The following is a 17,754-nucleotide window of genomic DNA, read 5'->3' on the forward strand; positions in this document are numbered from 1 at the left end:
CCTGGCCAGTTATTCACATACAGATCCTGAGAATTTCTGGCTCAGAAGGTCTCGGGTGGGGCCCTAGAATTTGCATTTCTCACGAGCTCCCGGTTGATGGTGATGCTGTTGGCTTGGGGACTACACTTGACTAGCACTCCATCTTCTCCATCTCAGACCATTCCTCTGCTTCACTCGGCCTCCTTGGCCAAACGTGCATGCAATTCTCAAAGATCTTTGCGAAGTACCACCTGGGCTCTTTAATCTTGATAACAGCCCCCTTAATCTGGTTAATACCTCTCTAAGGTAGACACCCTCAATTTCCTCAAAGATGCTGAGACTTGCAAAGGTTATCTGACTTGTCTAACAATGGCAAACAATAATAATAACTCACGCTGACATAGCACTAAGTGCCAGACATTGTTTTACATATATTAAACCATTCTAATCCTCACCACAGCTCTACAAAATATGTATACCATTACTATCATTCCCATTCTACAAATGACAAACTGAGGCATGGAGAGGTTATGTCACTTGCCCGAGGTCGTACGTGTTAACTGGCAGAGCCGGGATTTCAACCTGGGCACTGGTTCTAGCTCCACACTGTTAGCCACTGTGAAACCCAGAATTCTATTTAGTTATCCATCCGTCCATCCATCCATCCACCCATCCATTTAATAAACACGTCTTTACTTCTTATGAGCCAGACACTAAGCTGAGTATACACAGATGAGTAACACATGGCCCCTGCCCTTGAGCTCGTGGTTCCTGAAATCAAGTGGATCTCCAGTCTTAATTTACACCACACTCATTCCATGAAGACATTTGAGGCAGAGGAAAGAAGATTCATTGTCCTGATAGGGACAGAGAATCCCAGAGGGTATGGCCCTGCCCAAGGCTTTGAAGTCTATAGACAGGGTTGCCCAAGGTGGCCCCACATATATTCCCATGCAGTGGACCTTTATTTCCTTCCCTTGTAGGAAGGAAGTTCCTCTCTAATAAATAAGAGTGATAACCATGGTGGTAGCTTGTTTGTGGCTGTCAGTGAATTGACTGGAGGGGAGAGGCACTGAGCTTTGGGTGCAACTGAGCTCCTGATTATGGTCAAGCCCTGGTTGACTCCTCTGGCTGCAACTCTAAACTTGCTGTTAATGGGGTCCAAGAGAAGGCTTGACCAGGAGAAAGGTTTCATCAATTAACGTTTCCTTCCAGGGCCCATGCTGTCCTGGAATTTGCTCCCTTTGTCTCCTGCTCCCTGGGTCTGTGGGGCCTTTGGGACCTTCCCACCCGCCCCTGCCTCCAGGCACTGCAGTTACTCTGGCTGCAGCTCAGACTCGGCTGTGCACACTGTGCTTGGAGGGATGTGCTGCAGGCATGAGGCAAGCTAGGACCATTCACTGCAGCCGTTTTACCCCTGGTTCTGGGCAGGATCATCATTAAAAAAATTAACATGAAATCACATCTCACAGTGATGTAGTGCTTTCCAGTTTACCAGGTGCCTTCACACCTGTTATCACACCTAGTCCTCCTGACAGTCCTGATTTGCTGTTTTACAGTCGAAGAAAACGAGGTCCAGAGAACAGTGGAGACTTGTGCCGAGCTATAGAGTTGGGAACCCCATTCCTGTGTATTTTTCCACTACTTCAATGTTAAAATCCACCCTTCCACCACCTTCAACTTTGAAGAAACAGAGTAAGGCATCTCATGCCACTTCTGGATGCTGTGACATCCCATTCTATCACTCAGGCCCCATTCGGAGGGAGAAGCTGGGCCATGGGGAAGCCTAGGGAGAAAGTAGTGTTGTCCCTTGAATCTGAATGCCACTTTATGAGGCCCAGCTAAGTCCTTTGCCTCATTTGAGCCTGATGACAACACCATGCAGGTGAGAAAACTGAAACGCAGCCTCCTGATGGGGCCTCACTGGCATGAGGAGGCAAAACCCTGGGATCAGGCTGCCAGCTGGGCCTTTCTGGCTTCCTTCTGATGACAACATATCCCATCCAGGCCTTGCTGTCTGAGTGCCACAGAGAAAGGGACTTGCAGGTCCCTGACTTTCTACCCCTGAGGAACCATTGTTTTAAAGATGCAATTGGTTGAATGCACACTCTCTTTTTGCAGGTGGCTGTTTATTTATTTGCTTGTAATTTTGCCCAGCCAAGGCCAACTCTGACCTCTATGAAATGCAAATTTTAGGGGCCAAGAGATGTGTGCTTGTGGCAGGGATGGTGGGAAACTGGAAAAAAAAAATGGCCTGCTGCCCCCTGCCTCAGTTTCCCCAGGTGCAGTGTGTATAATCTCATTCAGCCTCATCTACTTGGAAAATGGGTCAGCATGGGATAGGGATGTTTACTGAGGACAGAGATCCCGGCAGCATAGTTTAGGACCACGAAAGTCAGGGATGCAGACTCCTTGTGAACCAGAGGCAAGAAGGTACAGGGGACATGAGGATTCCCAGCTCGCCCTGGGCTGCCCTCTACATGCCTGGCAGTTTCCTGTGCTTACCTCCAGCAGGAAAAGGGCAGCATCTTCCCTTTTACATCCTCTCTTCTGTCCATTCCATTCAACCTCTACCACCGGCTCCTCCCCCATTTCCTCAAATTAGGAAAGAAGGATGAAGATCAGATTAGACCTCGAAAGTGCCTTCTTGTACTTGACTCCTGTAGATTTTTAGGGGGGTTGTGTTTGGGGAGTTGTGTTTGGGTTGTTACAACAGGCAATGCAAGAGAGGCCAGAGGCCATCAAGGGTGTGGAGCAGATATTTGCTCTGCACGTGGTCCCCCAGGCCTGCCCACGCACACCCCTCTCCACCCTGACTGCCCCCACCGTGGTACAGAGAGGAGATGTCTGTGAGAGGCTTTAGATGCCTCGCATGTTGTCCCACTGAGGTGGGCAATGCCCCCTCCCTGCTTCCTAAGAGGGAGCGAAGGAGCCCCCTGGGCCCCTGCAAAGCTCGGAGTTGGCCTCTCACACAGCTCTGCTGGCAAGAGCTTGCCTGCTGTTCTCCAGATGCCTTTTCTTTGGCTGGAGTGAAGCCTTTAAAAAAGTGACACCTTGTATTTTATTTCATTCTTTTCCTTGAAAATTCCAAAGATGTTTACAGGCCTGAGCTCAATAGGCTTTATGGTAGCCCATCAAAAAGTGGGGATTGTTTCCTTCATCTTTATGGAGTGAAAAATAAAAGCATGGGAAGACCAAGTAACCATTCAGAGGCCACACAGTTCTTCCAAGAAAGAGTGGGAAACCCAGTATAAGTTTCTAAAGCCTCAGGGAGGTCTCTGCCGAACTGAAGCTGCCCGATGGGGAGTGCTGTGAGCTTCTCACCAGCCGCTGTTAAGGTCTTCATTCCTCCCTGTACAGCAGAACCCACCGTGACCCCCTCTGCTGGGATGGGGGATTTGGAGGCATAGTATACAGAAGGGAGCTCTTCAGCCAGAAATACTTTGGGGGAAAACTTGCCTGAAGGCCTTTGCTCTTAGTTTCCTCAACCCTGAAATTGTACTTCCTAGAGGCAGGAGCAAGACTCAGGACAGTGTTTCCACAGAGTATCCTGGGAATATTCTCTTTAAGGGGCTTTTAATAGGTATTTTGGTGGAAAAGGGTTTAGGGTATTCAATGGTTGGGAAAGGCTGAGATAACTTTACATATAAGTCTTCTTTAAAAGACTTTTCAGAACTTTCCTGTAACCGATCATTAAAAGATATCTTAGATGGTGTTAGAATATGCTGCTCCCCACAATTATTTGCCCAGGGATCCCTGTTTTGGTGAAGTGTCTCAAGGGGCTTAGGTTCTACAGAAGACACTTTGGGAGATGCTGGTGTCGGTATGGCAAGGGCCATGCTGGCTTCTCTTCATTGGGCTCTAGAAGAAATAGGGAATTCAGGATTGGGGATAGTGAGGCATCGCCTGTGGCCTGTTGAGTTCTGTTGTGGAACATGCCTCTGTCTTGATATTGGTCACATATTAATGTCCCTAGTTTGCTCCTCTACACTCTGGAGCCCTCATCAGTGAGCTGCCCTGCTGTAAGAGTAGATGTGGAGACCACATCCATTGAAGGCCTGAGCAGAGCTATCTGGCCCAGTACTTTTCAGTGGTGCTGTTGCTGCTGGGCAGTCAGAGCTTCCGAGATGGTGCTTTCCCAGAGTTGGAGGAGGGGCAGGAAGGCTATGGTGTGGCCTTCCATGTTGAAGAGACTCTAGGAATCTGGGCCTTTTTTTCACAGTCCTGCAGTGGCTTACCTAGGTGACTATGGGCAGGTCACCTAGTCTCTCTGGAGCAGAGCTTTCACATGGGAAAGGAGGGATTTGCACCAGGCATCTTCTAAGGATCCTGCTAGCTCTCCAGTTCTCTGACTCAATGCTTTTGCTAATTGCCCTGATGCTCTAATTTTTCTCTAATGTTTCTCTGTCTTTGTTTTCAGCTCTTAACCATCGATGATAACTTCTGTGGCCTGGATATGAACGCCCCCCTGGGCGTGTCTGAGATGGTGCGGGGCATCCCCATCTTCACGGAGGACAGGGATCGTATGACTTCGGTCATTGCGTATGTCTATAAGAATCATTCTCTGGCCTTCGTGGGCACCAAAGGTGGCAAGCTGAAGAAGGTAGGAATGAAGTACAGTCATGTGGGTCATTGTGGAGATGGTCTGATACCCTGGGATGGATATTATCTTACTTTGGCACTTTTAAATACCTTGAACATGGTGAGCGAGTGATACAGATTGGTGCTGAAGAAATGTTGCTGTCGAGGTCATGAATGATAACCTTGTCCCTTCTCTGCCTTTGTGCAGTGGGTTGTTGTGGGAAATCAGACTGAGCGTGAGTGTGTGGATCCGCCTCTTCCTAGAGTTGGAGTGCGCACGAGCAGGTGCTACCCCAACCTCACTAGTAGTTACAAATGGTATATCTGTCTAATTTTTGCTTATGCCCTAAGGCTTGGCCTTTATTAGACTTAAGTGGTTGGGAGAAGGCAGGCAGGGAAAAGGGACATGCCTGCTCCTCTAGCTCCAGCGCTTCTGGCTGATACAACCATCTGAAAGCCATTCAAGGAAACAGAAGGGAGGAAAGTTCAGGACCTGTTAGAGTTGTGAATGAAGCTAAGAGCCAAATCGTGGAATGAGAAAACCATGGATGCTGTGGGAGCATAGAAACTGCTTAAGGTAGGGAAGATGGTATGACCTGTGGATAGGACTTTCTGCCTTATCTTCTAGGAGCTTGATGTCTCAGGGGCACTCAGCAATCTTGGTTCATCAGCTGAGCTGAGAGCACGCCATCATCCAGGAATGTTTGCTTGTCTCCCTCTGCTTAGTCTTCTCATGTCAACGCTGAGAAGGTGGGCCCATACAGTGCCCACCTTGATTGTATTAAAAGGCTTCTAAGGCTCTGTTTTCTGTTGGCTGAAAGTTGCATTTCACTCTTTCCTTAGGGAAATATTGGTAACTACTTGCGTAGTTCATGACTGTCTTATTTAGGCTTCCTTGGAATTCTCTGGACTTCTTGGTGATTCAGGCTAAGTAACGAGGCACTTCCTGGTCTGACACTGAGCCTTGATCCCTATTTTTCTCTTTGCTGTATGTCTGGGCTTTAGCTCCAGATGTTTGAGGGCAAGTGTTCTCTGAAAATCTAGAGGACTGTACCTATTTTACCATTCTAGGATGAAATAGCCCACCAAGCCTTTCTTTTTTGAAATTTGTGTCTTTGTGGCACAGGCAGTGGGTCTGGATTGTGAGAGAGTGGAGAGTGAGAGGCAGTGAACACAGTGTGTGTGTCAGGGTATGTGTGTGGAAAGTAGTTACATGGGTAATATCAGGAAAAGAAAACATATGTTAGTGAATTCTCTGGCACTCTATAAGGATGATACACACAACAGACCACACATCCAGTTTGACTCAGAAAGAGGTTATCACTTAATTTTAGTGTACTGCCTTAAGTGTCAAAACTAAAAAAATTATTTAATGATGTCTACTTATCTTTCAGAAAAATATTCCATACTTATCTGCCTTTCTGCAAAGAATATATTAAACATAATTGAATCTTTTCTTGCTGCCTTGGTCTCCTTGTTATGATTATTACTCATATATTGAACTGAATTTCATGGATGCCCAGAGAAGAGGAAGCAAGGCATAGTTGTGTTGTCTCTGCCAATCCCTGTGTCTGATTGTTACAGCTCTCCTGGTTCTTCCTCCAGTGCATATTGTCACTCATCGTTTCTAGGTGCTGTCAGGAATCCTGGTGGACCTCAGCTCCCTTCTTCCTCTCTCAGTCTGCAACTTCCAGCTTTCAGCGGGCCTGGAAATCAGACACCCAAACTTGTTGAAAAGTGTGTCTAAAGTAAGAATAACTATGCCCTACCTATTGGGTAGGAGAGAAGTGCCCCAGCTTTAGCAGAGACCTTGTGGACATTTCTATTTGTTGTTTAGATTGCTCAGTTTTTCACTATGAGTTGACTGCCACAGTTTGCTAGAAAAGGAAATTCTAAATACTAAAGGCATGATCAAACAGAAGTCATAAAATGAAATGCGTGTTGAGATGCTTTGCCTGGTCCAATGGTTGAATGGGCATCATTGAGAGTAAATGAGCAAGCAAGGCAATTTGCAGGTATTTTAATTCTTTTTGTTAGACAGCCCCAATCTCAGTGCAGTAGAGATGTAACTGACTCCATTGTGCTAAAAGATCCCTACCTACTAAATTTCCTACTGGGTGCCAGAGAGCCATTTAATTACTGGCAAGATCAAGTAGACACTATTGGGATTTTTTTTTGTCATTGTCTGGACTCGTTGGGATATGGTGTCAGTGAAATAAATGTTGAGAGTTTAGTGCACATAACAGAACAGACAACTATTTTGTGTTGGAAAAAAAGCCATGTTTCCAGGCTGTCCTAAATCCAAGGCAGACAACTTGCAAATGCATGCTGTTGGTCACAGAGTGGATTGAGGTGACAGTGGCTGGCTCTTTGTCCTATGGAAGGCTGTCCCCTGATGGAGAGAGAAGAATGCAGCCCAGGTCCACGAATATGGGATGCGGGCATCTCCAGGAGCCTGGGCAAGCAAATTGCACAGATACAACCCTCAAGGGGCAGGCAGGGGCAGAGCCTTTGCCTTGAAGTGCCCCAGATGTCAGCCAACTGGTCGGTGACAGACAACACCTGAGCAGGGGGCTTGGAGCTTTATAAAGCACAGGTTGGCATTCCTCATCTTTTACTTTGGTGGGTTTATATAAGAACAGTTCTGTTTCAGCCTCCTGGGCTATTATATTTAATTTCCAGAATAATGATGAAATTGGTGAGGCATAAACATTTTAGAGGCAATAGCAGAAAGGTTATGTGGGAGGAATGAGCCACTGGCCCTCGTGGGGAAAGCCAGGCCATTGGGGCAACAAAACTTTCTGCTCTGTGGGCTGAGAGTGGCAGCCTTTTAATAGTTTTGCTTGAGCCCAGCTCCCATTTCTGCAGGCTCCGCACAGCTGGCCCAGGGGGACAGTATAAGTTGGGAAAGGAAGGCTGGGCCACCAAGTCTGTTGTTTGAAATAATAAAAAGCAAAAGTGGCCAGTTTATTTATTTTCTCAACAATAGAATTTCCCACCACCCCTTCTTGCCGGGCTCCACTCCCCTTTCCTTGTAATAACTCTGACTTGCTTTTCCCAGAGGTTATCAGGAGCAAATTCACCTTTTGGGCAGAGGCCCAGCCGTGAAAAGCTTTGGGGCTGTAGGAGGATTTTGCAGGAAGTTTTTTGAGCTACTGAAACCAGTGGGCGAGAATAATGGAAATCACACTGTAGCCATGATTACAGAGTTGGCGTCTCTGAGCCCTGTAATAATCTCCTGTGTGTATCAAGGGCCTCTCAGAGTTCTTTGCCATATGACAAGGGACTCAAAGTGGGGAGGGTGGGTGAGAGGAGACTTGGGGTTTGCTAAGAGTAAAGGAGTTTGTTGTGGGTTTCCAGGGTCCAGGAGCTATATTGCAGCTATCCATAGGCTGCCTTCAAAGTTACTGACTTCTCATTTTGTTTGAAAGGTGTGGGTCCTCGGCATCTGTGACCTTGCTTTTGATGACCATAATTTCACTCCTTTATTGCACACATCACATGAGGCAGGGGGAGAGGAGGTGAGGAAAGTGCTAATTTGGATGTCTTTTATGTTTCCTAATGCATGTGTCTTATGGATGGCATTGGCAGCCTTTTCGCACAGCGAGTGTTAAAGGCATGTGCTGTCAAGAAATATGGCATATAAATGCTGCAGTCATCAGGCAATGCCTGGGAACTTAGGAATAACTCACAGACTGTTACAATTTCAATGGCAGGTAAAATCTTAAGGCAAACATCTTCTTCATTTGCTTCAGAGTTTCTGGGTAAATCTGAAAACCTTTAACCTAAGTTGGGCTCACCAGATCCATGTTGTCTAAGGACGGATTTCTTTGCTTAAATATTTCTGCTGGAATCCTCTTTCTCTGTCTTTCCTTGCCTCTTGCTTTCCTTTCACCAAGTGATCATATTTTATAGCTGTTGTTCATCAGTGAATTATTGCCTGACATTAGCGGGAGAGGCTAATGTTCATTATAAGCCAGAACATCATAAACTTCCACTGGAGGTGCGATTGCCCCATTCATTTTGCGATTGTGTCTTTCCTGGATGCTTTGCTAGGTTAAACTGAGGACACCTGAGGAGTGGAATGCTTTGTTGGTGTTGGTTAAGCAGAACTCTGGCTGGCCCTGCTGTTAGGCTACGGTAGTCCATGTGCACATAGCAAGCCATGCCAGCCTCTCTCAATAGGAACTAGGTGTTGGGTCAGCATGGAGAGTCAACAGGAACATACAACACAAGAATAATTATTATTGGGAATTGCCATGCAGATTAACTTAATCTTCCTAATTATTATTTGTTTTTTTCTAGAGTCTTTTAAAATAGATTTGCCTGTGTTCCCTGGGCTCACACCATGGGTTCAGAAGGGGAACTAACCAGAAGTGGGGTGCAGGCTGAAGGACATGTACCTGGGACTATGTGCTGTTCTGAGCATTGGTTTTCAGGAATGGATGCATGTGTGTGTGTGTGTGTGTGTGTGTGTGTGTGTGTGCGTGCACTCATGCATGCGCACAATAATTGAGTCACGAAGCAATATGAATTCAGAGATTTGCAGCCCCAGCTTTGCAACTACCTAAATGGATCTAGAAATTCTTTTAAAATTCATCTGGAAATTTTAATCCACTTTAACTAAGAAAATAAATGCCTGCCATATGAAGCCCTCCAGATGGATGGAGGTCTCACGAAATCAGATGGAGATATGGTCATGGAACTCCAAATTGACTGGAAATCCTGGGATTAGGGCATGGGGGATGAGCGTATTTGATGCAGGGTTGTTCAATTAGTTCTGTTGTGTTATACAACTCCCAAACTAGAGCCCCAGCTGGTTTGCATGTGGTTATGTACAAGCAGAAAGGAAAGAATGTGAAAGAAACAGTGCTGAGCAATTTCCATGATGGAACCAAGCATTTTTATTGTTTGTTTTGCATTGTGGTTTTACATTTTTCCACCCCTGGTTTTGCAAGCATTAAGCCTATATAGATCTTAACGGTGGGTTCAGTGAAGTAGAGACTTGAGGTTAAAGGTTCTCCATGATGTACGTTTTCATACACAAGAGCACCAGGGGCAACATCCTCCTTCCTCTGACTTCAACCAATGGCAGAGAAACGGCCATTCTCTAATGAGTTCTTCTAGCCTGGAGATCCTAAGCTTGCCTTTCAGATCCAATTTGCTCCACTTCCCAGGGCCTTCCTCCCACCTCGTTTTGATCTCTTCTGCTGTGTTTTAGCTTTTTGCCCATGTTGTACTCAGTGGATATGGAGAGCAGCAAGCTGGTCAGTGTCCTCCTTGATAGAGTTCATAGACTTGTACGCTATTAAGTCCTCCTCATCCAGCCATCCTTTTAACTTAAATGTACCCCTACTGGCCCTATTTTCTTACCCTTTCCAAATGCTCACTGCTCTGCCCTTGGTCTCCGCATGTCCCTGCATGTCTTTGGTGGGATCGCAAGTGGTCACTCAGAGCTGGCCTGAGCTGGGGAGGGATCCTCACAATTGAACTTCTATTCCAGCTTCTTTCAAGGCAGCTTGATGCCAAAAGCTGGGGTGAAGACTCGTTCTCCTCCCGGCTTCCTCCTGTATCCCACTTTGAGATCCCCAGAACATAGTGCTTCAGGAACACTTGTCACCCTCTTTTCCAAATGATCATTGCTAGTGCACATGATTTAAGGAGATCATTTCAAATGAGCTTTGCCAATTCAGAATTTATTGATACATGTGCCACTTTTTTGAATCATATGTGTATGTATATATACATTTGCATAGAAAGATTCTGATCATAAATTAAAATGCATTACAAATGCAAGACATTAAAATGGAAAAAAAGTGCTGCAGAAACATCCCAAATCATAGCGTGTACCCAGTCAGCTGATACACAAATATCAGACATGCTGAAGGAATTTATCCAGTGACACATGCAATTGAAGTAAAATATTGTGCTTTACAAGAACGTATCATTAAAATGAAAACTAGCAGCATATCAGGAGTCTGGCCATGTAACCAAGACAACAAAGATGGGAAAGGATGAAAGGCATGATGTAGAGGAAGAGGGAGGAGGCAGCAGGCAAGAAGAGGACATGGGAATCAAGCTGTAAATGGTCCCCCTTACTGCTGGGCTGGTCCCCATTAGAACCTGGATTGAAGGAGAATGTAATCTTTATGTCAATACCATTGACAGCTCTCAGTGAGGACACAACCAGGGGAGGTCTTCATTACCTGGAACATCTACAGCTTCCTCCCTCATGTTGATGGGGAAGGCAGGAGCCACTTGAATGACTCACAGCCCATGAGTTGAAGCTCTGATTGGCGGTCTGGTTACAGTTCCTGCTTGTTCCCTAGTGACTTCCTGTGAAAGTGTCCAATGGCTTGCTTCTTGGTGGTGTCAGAGCATTTTGTCCAGCAGAGGCATTCATGGTGACTTTTTAAAATAGTTCTTTCAGGTCTCCCACATTCACTCCATAGCTTCTATTCTTGCCCCAGCAGATAGGGATGTTTCAATTATCTATTGCTGTGTAACAAATTTCCTATCTCAGTTTCTGTGGCTTGGGAATCAGCCATGGTCCCAGGGTCTCACGGTTGAGGCTGCAGCCAATTCAAGGCTAGACTGGGGAGGATCTACTTCCAAGTTCACTTGCGTGGCTGTTGCTGGAGACATCAGTTCCTTGCCACTTGGACCTCTCCAGGAGGGATATGTACAATGTGGCTGCCAGCTTCCCGCAAAGGGAGAGAGAGACAGAGAGAGAAGAGATAACAAGAGAGGGCGAGTGAAATGGAAGCCAGAGTCTTCTAGAAACCTAACTTCAGAGGTGACATCCCATCACTTTTGCTGTATTCTGCTTGTCAGAAGCGAGTAATCAGGTGCAGCCCTCACTCAAGGGGGGGAGGGTGATGCAAAGGCCTGAGGACCAGGAGGCAGGATCACCGGGGCTGTGTTAGAGGCTGCCTGCCACACTCGGATTTTGTTTCTAGGCCATCAAGGGAACCTGAACCAATACTTTGAAATGTCAAGTGAATTTTCTGTGGTGTGGGCAGGACACAGCCTTGCTCAAGAACAGAAGAGGTCCAAGGAAACCGAACTTCTGGCTTCCTTAGGTTTTGATTGTACTGATACATGAGAGAATCCAGGGGATGGATATGAACAGGGAAAGTGGCTGGCCGCACCCACAGGACCAGAGGGTAATGGGCCATGAGGAGGTGGTCACAGATGCTCAGGTATTCTTAGGAAGAGTCTGGTGGTTTTTGGTGGCCAAGGAGAGAGACTCGTTTCAAGACGGTAGCTGATGAGAACTCCAGCATGGCCAAGGAAGATCTGTGCCTCCTTTCCTCGGCCTCTGTTGGAAGTCAACTGCCTCCCTTCCTAGGGTCATTTCCTAGTGATTGGGGCTGGCAGAAAAGAGAGGATGGAAAGGGAGATAATGTGCTTTGAACACCTAGCAGGGGCCAGGCATTGCTCTAGGTGTTTTATATAATTTCTGTATATTAATTGTCATGTAATCCTCTTCAATTCCTTTTGGGGTAAATATTACAACCCCCATTTTATACAAGAGGAAAGGGATTGAGTAACTCACCGGGGGTCGCATGATTTCGTCTAAGGTCTCTTCTTTGACCCATTTCTCTGTATCAGGGAGTCTACCTGAGGCTTGGGTCTCAGGCAGTGGGAAGTCTCTCCTCCATCCCCGTGCGTGGAGGTTGTCACCTGGCCTCCTGCTCCCTGGCTAACAGCGTTTCGTTCCCTCTGTCCTGCTCTGGTTCAGGGCCTCAAAGCTCGTGCTCAGACTCGTGTAACTTGATTTCCCCGCTTCCTGGTTCGTCCCTCTTTAATCTGTCTTATTTACTGTGCCTGATTAGTTTCCTAAAACAACTCCAATCCTCTCACTCTCCTGGTTAATAAAAAATAAAAAAAATAAGAAAAAAAGCCCCCTCACCTGCTCTTCCCTGGTCCTCACTGCCTGTAGACCTGCCTGTGTGTAAACGGCCCGACACACTGACGAGGATGCAATCCTCCCCTCAGCTCTGCAGCCACAGCGCCCTGTCCCCTGGCCCACAGGCGTGCTGACCGCACCCTCAGTTTCAAGTCCTCCAGGGCCCTGGCTAAATTTAAATACCAGGGAAGAGGCTCCCACCTGAGAAACAATGGGACTCCCACCCACGCGGCTGCTCTCACTTCACCAGCCTCCCTCCACGGGCAATTTCCCTCTTGAGAAGCAATTATGCTCCTTGTATCCTGCATGGCAGAGGGGTGGTGGCCACGGGGAGGGGCCACGCGAGGTTTTCTGGGAAACAGACAAGCTGTGCTTTTCCACTTAGCCTTGACCTGCTGCCTGGGCCGACTCGGTCATTTCTTTGTCTTCTGGTTTCTCGCTAGAGTTGTTTCTTCCAACAGCCTCTGGGACGGTGGGGAGGGGTTCTTGATGATTTTTCCTGCTGCTCATCATCCAAGGTCCCTGTCTTGCTCATTTGGAAGATGGCTTATTCTACTTAGTTAGGTCCCCAAACTTCTTTTCAAGCCCCTTGGAGCAGGGGACCTAATTACACCATCTCCTTATGACTCCAGGTCATTTTTAGCACCTAGCCCCACCAGTCCACACAGACTTCTTTTTCTTTCTAAATGCCTTCCCCCACCGCAAACCCAAGCTTCTCAGCTATTCTGTCAGTCCCTGTGTTTTCCTCACTTCAACCCTCTTGGGTCTTGCTTTTTTCCTCCCTGTCATTTTATAGTATTGTGCTAACTTACTGACAGCGCACTCACAAATATTATCTTGACCAATTTGCATGGTAGACTGTGGGGTTAATAAGGCTGGAGGCAGCAGTAGCTCTACACTTTATAGATTTTATGACTTGAGGGGACAGTGGGATTAGACGGAAGATTTAGAGGCTTCACTTTCAAGATGTGTTTACATAGTTCTTCATATAAAATTTAGAAAAGGATCAATTCTCCTTTTAAAAAAATGCTAAGGATCTATAAAGAACGACCACGCTCCCAGTTCCCTCCCTCTCCAAAACCAACCCTGGGCACCACTTCCAGATGGTATTATCTCCACTGCTTATTGCAGAGTCTGAGACTCACAGAGATGAAAAGAGTAAGCCGATGCTTACCCAGTCCTGCTGTGGATAAGTGTTCATCTGGGTTCACCTGGGTTCCATTAGCAAATGCTAGCTGAGAAGTGGGGCTGTGAGAAGTGAGTGTTGGCTTGGGGGTCTCCCCCACCTTACCGGCTCCCCTCCTCTTGGGAGCTGCTTTCTGGCTGCCGAAACTTCTGCCATCCCCATGGCTTTGCCTGACCCCGGTTTTTCCGCTGGGACCTCCTTTGAGTCCCCTCCAAAAGGTTCTAAAACAAAGAATCCTTTTCTAGAATTGATAGCCCTGGAATGTATCCATTTTATCAACTTGATTTTTTATACAGTCACATTATGATTATCCAGAAATTACAGGAAATAGATGGTCTCAATATTTGTAGCTGAATTTTTTTCTGAAAGGAATGCGTTCATTTTCTTTCTGTGAAAATAGTTCATTACTATTGCTGGATCCTTTTCCCCCAGTATGACTAAACCTGCCCCCGATTAGTTGGAAATACTGTGACTGCAGGGTCCTTGTACTCCCACAGTGCTTAGGACAGAGCTGCCCTGAGGGTAACAAATGCTAAATAAAAACACCTATTTGAAGATGGGTTGTTAGGGTGCAGGGTCTTACAGTACCTGAGGGGTGGTATCAGCTAGCTTGGACTAAGTTGTGTTGCGTTAACAAATGACCCCCCTGAATTTCAGTGATTTACAACAACAAAGGCTATTTCTAGCTAGTGCTCACATGCAGCCTGGTTTGGCAGCAGCTGTGCTCCATGTCATTTATCTGGGACAGAAGTTGGAGAGCAGCCCCTATCTGGGACATGCCAATCTCCCAGCTTTAATGGCTGGTAAAGCTTCTGCTTGGAAGTGGCGCATGTTATTGTCACTCGTGTTTTATTGGCCAAACCAGAGTGAATGTGGTGGGAAGTTATCATGCTCCCACAGGAATGAGTCTAGTGTGAGGGGAAAGGAGGAAAGGGCAGAGAGTATTTGTCAATAATACAGTTTACTATAACGATTATTATTGTGAACATCAACATTTGTTCAATAGATATGTACTTGCTCATCCATACTGTGCTAGGGGTTTTTTGACTTAAAGAGGTTATAGTCTCTTGATATTGCTTAATATTGGAGAAAATGTATGCAAAAAGATAATGTATGGAAAAAAAGAAAAAACAAAGGAAAAACAAAACAACAACAAAACAAAAACAACAACAAAAGATAATAAATTTGGCTGATTCTGGTGTTGGAGATTTAAAAAAAAAAAAATAAAATTAAAACTAAATCCTTTATTAGCTTATTTTCCTTTGATTTGTTTTCGGCCCTTAAAACTGAAACTGGAATTATTCAGTGTCCTTCCATTAGTTGGGCTCTAATAGAAATGTTTGTGTTTCCCTGAATTCAGTTTTCTTTAAGGGTGTGGACACATTTCTACTTAAATGCAGTGATTAGATAGCACTTAGCAGATGCCTCTTTGGAAAATTAAATTATCCAATTTTTTTTGAATCATTTCTCTTACCTGCAATTAAATAGAACCTTCCATATCAATTTTCTTTGAGTAATTTAACCCCCCACTTTCCTTCTGAACTCTGCTTTTCTGACCATGAATTCCAAAAATTCATTCTGGGAGCAGACAGGACCACTGCCCCTTGAATTCCAATCCTCAGGGCAAGGAACCAAATGTGGAATTCTGGTTCCAAAGTGGGCTACTGACTTCGGACCAGCTCACATCCTGCCTTGTCAGGATTCCCAACTGACCCACTCCTCTCTGGGAAAGGCAGGAGAAATGCAGAGTTGCTACCCTGAATGGAGGAAGCCATCCTGCAGATTGTTTTGAAAATCACTGATTTTTAGTTCTCATACTCATTTTGTAGATTGCCAATTTTTTGGCAACATTTCTCAAACTTGCATCATATGGCTGATGTGTGAGGAAGCATTGGGCAAAATTATATGTATTTTCATGGCTGAGGTCGTGGCAGCAACTGAAGTCTTCCATAATCGTAGAAAGTTCTGGAAAGAGTTGCTCTATTACAATTACACTAAGCGGGACCCTCTGTCCCCTTCACAGCTCTTCACCTTCTGTTTTCAGGTAGTTAAGATATATACTCACACAGGCATGACTGAGGTTTCCGCTCCTGCCATGTTCACATCATAAACATGCACATGGACCTAATGCACACAGATACCCACATTCACACGTGCCCACCGCTGTGCACACTTGCAGGAACACTTCGGAGCCATACCTCTTCCTTTGTGCTCAAACCTGGAGCTGGTTATCCCATACTCTGCCCTCTTGGTCCAAGCCTCTGCCTCCCTCGTGTTCTCTCTGGGAAATTAGCAGCACACCATCTAATCAGTTTACCTCTGACTCACCCACTTTGGCTTCAAGATGATGACAGAGTGGAGCTATTTAGCTGTCAAATGCTCTGAGTGTTGCCCAGATGGACAACGCCTCAGACACATCAGAGTGGTTTCTTTCTCCTCCTTGTGTGGGGGTAATGAGTCTCCCAGTAGCTTTTTAAGGTGCTTCTTGCATCTGCCTTTAATTTTAATGCCTCTTGCCTGCTGACCTCACTTCCCGGCAGCCAGCCTAAGTGTGATTCCCATAATTAGCTTAGTGATAATTTAATCTCTCTGCTTTAAATTTGATTGTTTTTGAGGGACTTGGATCTGGGGGCAGAGGAAAAGGGACCTTTGCTCCTTCGCTGACCTTTGCTTTTTGTCAACTCGTTCACTGTCCGGGGGCAGGGCAGAGGAAAGCATTGGGGCTGGGGGTGATGGATGCAGGACACAGGGCTAAGAGGCCTGAGGCATGATGGGTAGAGTCTGGTCTGGTTGCTGGAAGGAAGTTCATTCCTCTCTATCACTCTCTATCTTATAGTAGGTCCTGGGGGTTGGGGTGGGTTGCTCCTTTCTTTGTCTCCATTTCCCCTCAAAACCATGAAGGCATGTGACAGTGGGTACACAGAGAGCTTTAGAGCTTTAAGGTGCTTAAGTGAGGAGCAGTTTAAAAATGGAAAAACATATGCTTCTTCTGGTGGTCATGGCAACCATTCTCCGTAGCCCAGGGAAAACGAGATGGAGCCAAGGTAGTCACTGAGTATCACCCTGCTGCCGTCACGTCTGCTCCTAGGCACCCTGCAGTCTTCATGCCAGGTGTCGGCCTGAGCCTCTGTCTGGGGTGTCTAAACTGTGAAGAGTTAGACCTGCATGCTGCATAAAGATTTAGAACTGACAGCCAGGAAATACGAACTTCTGATTTGGGATAAATTGTTCATCTACACATATTTCACCTTTTAAATAATGAGCATATTAATGTATGCACTTCACATCTATAGAGTGTTCTTTGATTCACCAGGAGGGGAAAAGCCAGTAGGAATTAAGAAGATGGTGGAGATCATTTCTGTGTTTAGTAAATTTCTACCTAGGCAGGGTAGAACAGTAGAGGGTGGAATGTCTCTAGAGGTGGGGGGTCTCCAGAGGAAACATCAGATGCTCTGAATAGACACACTAACCATTTCTTGTGGGATTTCGTTGTGTGTGTGTTTGTGTGTGTGTGTGTGATCAAGCTCTCTTTGGGACAACTTCGGGGAGCCCAATGAGGAGGATGAAAGGTGTAACTCCACTGAACCACCCTTGGCTACTCACTGAGCATCTTCTACCTGTGAGATCCTGTAATCGGGATGAGGAGCCTACTGAGGGAGTGGGAGTGGTGGGACAAGAAGGGCACGCTCAACTCTGAAGAGCTTAGGCTTCTTCCTATCACCTCCTGCAGGCTGGAAACAAGGTCTTTGATTTATGAGCTAACTTTTAATTAAAAGAACAGGAGAAAAAAATCTCATTTTGCCTCTATAGGATAAATGGTTTGCAATCTGAATTAATTTTGTTTCTTCCCCAAATGCCCCAGTGCTACTGTGTGTGTGTGTGTGTGTGTGTGTGTGTGTGTGTGTGTGTGTGTGTGTGTGTGTGTGATTTGGAGTTGGCCCAGTGCTCTGGGTCTGACCCCTGGAAGAGTTCTTCATTCCCACATCTGACCCTGCTTCTACCCTCTGGACACTGCTGTGTTGCCCTGATACCTGCTTCCAGGTGGTCATTCTTGCCCCGTATCTTGCAATTTCTCTTCGCAAGTTTTTATAAACTC

General features: G+C 46.0%; 1 protein-coding gene across 1 annotated transcript in view; it reads left to right on the top strand.

Annotated features, from left to right (window-relative positions):
• LOC119535308 (plexin-A4-like) overlaps nt 1–4,693 on the top strand; it is a 90,148-nt gene extending 85,455 nt beyond the window's left edge. The window contains exon 3 of the mRNA XM_037837741.1: nt 4,400–4,693. Coding sequence (XP_037693669.1) covers nt 4,400–4,693 — 294 coding nt within the window. The remainder of the gene's footprint in view (nt 1–4,399) is intronic.
• Nucleotides 4,694–17,754: the final 13,061 nt, after the last annotated feature.

Source organism: Choloepus didactylus, chromosome 5 (assembly GCF_015220235.1).
Source record: "Choloepus didactylus isolate mChoDid1 chromosome 5, mChoDid1.pri, whole genome shotgun sequence".
NCBI lineage: Eukaryota > Metazoa > Chordata > Mammalia > Pilosa > Megalonychidae > Choloepus > Choloepus didactylus.